Raw genomic sequence first — 5366 nt, 5'->3', positions numbered from 1 at the left:
TACACTGCTAAATTAGATACGGCTAGCGCAGATAGCCCTCGTGTAGCTTTGCGCGAAATTCATAACAAAGCAACAAAGAAGCAAGTAATAGTCTACATATTGTAAAAATATGACAAGATTAAGATATGAATTAACTACATTTATTATTATTATCACTTATAATTCAACCACGTGTTAACGAATTAATGTTTCAGTTTTCGTCTCTGGAGCCAACTGAAGCCTTCAGTCATTACAACATACAAGGTTTTGTTTAAGATGGAGTAATATAAGATGAGATGACAAAAAACCATGTTACAGTATATTTTATTGGAGCTCGTCTGAATTCCAATTGAACGGCAATCTAACAAGTTATATGAAAAACGCCCTTGCCGAGTTTGTAATAAGCACACCAGGTGTCCACAGCAACGGAGATATTAATGTTGGTCTTTGAGTAGTTTATTAATTCAAGATATAAAGCCGTGTCTTATATATGTATATCTACTTTATAACCAGGCCATTTTTTCATTTTAGAGGGGCAGGAATTACAGAATGGAAAATTAATAATTATAAAGAGGGCACAAAAGGAGACTGGTACCGGAATATGACATCTGTGAATTAGTTTCAGCTTAAAAAAAAAACTGTCTTATTATAATGTTGGCCAAGGCAAACAGGTTAACGTTGGGCCAAAGTTACAAAGTGGATTCTTTCTTTTCTTGCACAACGTAATTAATCAGAGTTATTGAGTTATTTTGTTAAGAACAAAACAATTTTTTTTTAATACTTCTTTCGTCCATATTCTCGGAAAGTCGGCTTATTAACCGATAATAAAGTTATTCAACCTTCCGGCTGGAAGGATAATGTGTTCATGGAAGGATAATGTGTTCATGTAGTAAAAGTTCAAGCTGTGAGTAAAAGTAAAAACAATGCTTTAGGTCACGTTATTATTAAAATCGCATTTTTGCACAGATTAAAAACTTAACGTGTCATCGTGTGTAATAAGCCCCCCCCCCAGTGGCACAGCAGTATGTCTGCGGGCTTACAACGCTAGAATCCGGGTTTCTATACCCGTGGTGGGCAGAGCCACCTCAGTGGCACAGCGGTATATCTGCGGGCTTACAACGCTAGAATCCGGGTTTCTATACCCGTGGTGGGCAGAGCCCCCTCAGTGGCACAGCGGTATGTCTGCGGGCTTACAACGCCAGAATCCGGGTTTCTATACCCGTGGTGGGCAGAGCCACCTCAGTGGCACAGTGGAAAGTCTGCGGGCTTACAACGCTAGAATCCAGGGTTTCGATACCCGTGGTGGGCAGAGCACAGATAGCCCATTGTGTAGCTTTGTGCTTAATTACAAACAAACATATGTATTAAACAGTGGAGCTATGACCGTCAGTCTATATGTTCTGTTGTTTTGTTTTCCAGCGTAACAATATTTTTATTTTATACTCTCTTATGACAGAAATAGTTTAGGTGCCAGTTTTAATACCCATCTTCCTCCCGAGTAATCAAAAAACGTAGCAAAACCAAAACAGTGATCAGAGAAATAGTCTCGAGACCTTCTCAGGTCATCATGGGGTAAATTCTTGACCTGATGATGACCTAAGGAGGTCGAAACGTTGTTACTTGTTTTGTGTATTTAATAAAAGTTTTAATACCTATATCATCAGTTTCTACTATATATATACATGTATATTTACTTTAACAGAAAAACACGTTGGTTCAAGAAGTGTTAACATAAAACTACAGGATAATTGAATAAATAAGAGTTGTTTAAACATTTGTTTAACAACAAGTTCAAGGAAAAACACGTTGGTTCAAGAAGTGTTAACATAAAACTACAGGATAATTGAATAAATAAGAGTTGTTTAAACATTTGTTTAACAACAAGTTCAAGGAAAAACACGTTGGTTCAAGAAGTGTTAACATAAAACTACAGGATAATTGAATAAATAAGAGTTGTTTAAACATTTGTTTAACAACAAGTAAAAGCTTGGAATGGTCTATTCTTTCATTGGGTGGTGTGTCTGTGAGCCAGACTAGTTTCGGAGAATTCCACTCCTCATCAGTGACCCTGAACACTACCACCAATGAAAAACCACACCAAACCAGTTCGATAAAACTACAGGTTTTTTATCGTTTTGTATTAATTGGAATAAATACTTTAATCTTTTTATCAAAAGCAAAGTTATTTAGGGGGCAAACGTTGATTCTACGTTTACAATAAGCACTCATGATGGACACTGAAAAAAACCTTTTTTTCTATACTTTAGGTCAATATGAAGTTCAATGTATTCGATAGAAGATTCTGGCTGTTTTTTCGTGATGAGAGACGGTAGATTCTGGATTCCAGTAGCACTGGATGCACCGAAATGTTGTTGCTCTCCAACTCTCTTTTCCAGAGGATTCAGTATCACCCTCGGATTCTTCTGTCTAGAGGATTCAGTGTCGCTCTCCGACCTTTCGTCGAGAGGATTCAATGTAGCCCTCCGACATTCTTGTCTAGAGGATTCAGTGTCGCTCTTCGAATTTATGTCCACAGGATTCAATGTAGTCCTCCGACATTTTTGTCTAGAGGATTCAGTGTCGCTCTTCGACTTTTTGTCGAGACGATTCAATGTAGTTCTCCGACATTTTTGTCTAGAGGATTCAGTGTCGCTTTCCGACCTTTTGTCGAGAGGATTCAATGTAGCCCTCCGACATTTTTGTCTAGAGGATTCAGTGTCGCTCTCCGACTTTTTGTCGAGACGATTCAATGTAGCTCTCCGACATTTTTGTCTAGAGGATTCAGTGTCGCTCTTCGACTTTATGTCCACAGGATTCAATGTAGTCCTCCGACATTTTTGTCTAGAGGATTCAGTGTCGCTCTCCGACTTTATGTCCAAAGGATTCAATGTAATCCTCCGACATTTTTGTCCAAAGGATTCAATGTCGCCCTCCGACTCTTTTGTCCAGAAGATGCAATCACCCTCCAACTCTTGTTCAGAGGATTCAGTGTCGTCCTACGACTCTTTTTTTTTATACTTTTTTCAGTGGATTCGGCGTTGGAATCCATAACCACCCTTCTTTCATCGTGCAATTGAATGTTTTCAACTGAGAAGTCGAAGCAAAGCAAATATATTCTATACTTTATAGAGAAGGAAAAGAAGGAGTATACATACAAAAATTTATATTACAAAGGTTATGTTCATAGCAAGTAATCGAAATCGACGGATCTCAGACACGTTACACGAATGGGCTAATGTATAAGAAATTAGAACTATTTTTATACCAGATATTAGTAAGATCTGCCCATTAAAACTAAGCTAACACTAACTAAACTCAAAATATATCATGGCAATAAATAAACACATTTCAACAGCTTCTTACTTCTTTGAAACAAAGATTTCAACTAATGCCGGTTGTTGTTGTTTTTATGATAGAAAATAAAGTATTCCTGTAATTCTTACTCATTCACAGTGACTTATAATTCATTATAACCGAAGACAGTTATCGTGAGGCAGAAGAAAAAATGTTCTGCCTAAATTCGTGATATTTTCTATCATTTTTACATGTAGAGCTAGCCCTAACATGACTGGGATTATGATAATAGTTGGTAAAATAGAAGTTTTATATATCTATTAGCAGAGACCTGTAAAACATTTTTTGTCAAATTAGTATATTTCTTGCAATAGTAGTTCTTTAATTACGGGATTTCTAGAATAATACTAAAAAATACTAATCGCAGACACCGAAATCTGTGAGTCCGCTTGTCTTAGGCCTAACGCTAGTTAAGCCTTTTAAAAAAAAATACTAATCGCAGACACCGAAATCTGTAAGTCCACTTGTCCTAGGCCTAACGTTAGTTAAGCCTAAGTACGGCTTATATTCGATAAAGAGATAAATTAACACTGTAACCTGTGTACGTTTTATTTCTTTTAGTATAGTTAGAGCTAAACTTTACCGTACTTAATACTACCCATAAATAAACTTATAATGTTATTCTACGACCTTTTTAAAGACTTTGATAAGCTTTTAATATGTTGTTGTACAAAATGTCTACTAAAGTATATTTAGATCTGCCTTTTGTTTACATTCACTGAAATGAAATGCGCACGCATGCGCATTTAGACAATAATGTGATTGCGCATTTTCATGACAGACAAAAACTGAGTATTATTATTATAGCAGATTCAATTTCAAATTAGAAATTAAAATAGCCATACCATCCTGGATATTCTCTATATACCACGCTAAGATTACAGTAGACTAAAAAAACCGATAAGAAATAGATCAAGACATACTTTTAAAACATACTCTTCCCCAGCTCTCAATTGTTTCTTTGTCGTCACTTCACCAGTCGTAGAATTAATAAAGAATATGTCATTGGCTTTCTCTGATTCCAGACTATATGTAAGCTTTCCATTTGGACCCACATCTTGATCCATGCCGACAACCTGGTGGAATAAAAGGATATTCTTAGCAAAAATACACGAATCTCTGAAAGTAAACTCGAAACAACAACATCTATGATCTGTCTACCGTGGGGGAAACGATCCAAGGATTTGAGCGTTGTCAATTTGGGAGGAATGTGGGGGTAGGGGCAAAAGATATTACGAAGCTGCCTTTAATACTCGGTGTAAAAGGATTTCACGACTTATTTGTAAAATACTGTAGAAAAGGGGGACTTTTAGCGCTTTTAGAACGTTAAGAGTTGCCAGTAAATAAAATAAAACTTCAAATTATCTGAAACAAAACTAAATTCACGGACAAAAAATTAGTTATCACGAACTGTCACGAACAAGTTAAAACCTGTTCTTAAATACCCCATTATGATTTTGTGACGTTGGAATAGACTGATTCACGGAACGTTCTTTTTTTTTTTCAGTGTTTAAATTAACTGATCTTTCTCCAGTGAATATGGTATGATTTTATCAAAAACATGAACTCAACTTTAACTCTAAATTTAATTTGTTACATACTGATGCATCATCTTTATAATTTAAATGTTTCAATAATTGTAGAAGTCAGTGGACATTCTCGGTGACAAACGATGAGACGCACGTAAGTATCTACAAACCAGGAAAGAAATCGCTTATAAATCATTAAATACCTTCAAAGTTAATGCCATCATGAACTGTAAATCTGAAAATCTTGTAAAGTGTATAATACCGTATTCCAAGTGCCACGAAGGCCCGGCATGGCCAGGTGGTTATGGCGCTCGATTCGCAATATGAGGGTCGCGGGTTCGAATCTCTGTCACACCAAACATGCTCGCCCTCTCCTCTCAGCCGTGGGGGCGTTATAATTCCACTATTCGTTGGTAAAATAGTAGCCCAAGAGTTTGTGGTGGGTGGTTGAAGACTTCCCTCTAGTCCTACACTACTAAAATTGGGGGCAGCTAGCGGAGATAG

At 36.7% G+C, this 5366-nt stretch overlaps 1 protein-coding gene across 1 annotated transcript in view; it reads right to left on the bottom strand.

Moving 5' to 3' along the window:
* LOC106468339 (fat-like cadherin-related tumor suppressor homolog) overlaps nucleotides 1-5366 on the bottom strand; it is a 101943-nt gene that overhangs the window by 84907 nt on the left and 11670 nt on the right. Inside the window, exon 2 of the mRNA XM_022396674.1 lies at nucleotides 4257-4409. Coding sequence (XP_022252382.1) covers nucleotides 4257-4409 — 153 coding nt within the window. The remainder of the gene's footprint in view (nucleotides 1-4256; nucleotides 4410-5366) is intronic.

This window comes from Limulus polyphemus, unplaced genomic scaffold (genome assembly GCF_000517525.1).
Source record: "Limulus polyphemus unplaced genomic scaffold, Limulus_polyphemus-2.1.2 Scaffold2971, whole genome shotgun sequence".
In the NCBI taxonomy this organism is placed as follows: Eukaryota; Metazoa; Arthropoda; class Merostomata; order Xiphosura; family Limulidae; genus Limulus; species Limulus polyphemus.
Note: the sequence above shows the minus strand (reverse complement) of the source record. Positions and strands in the feature narration are given on the sequence as shown.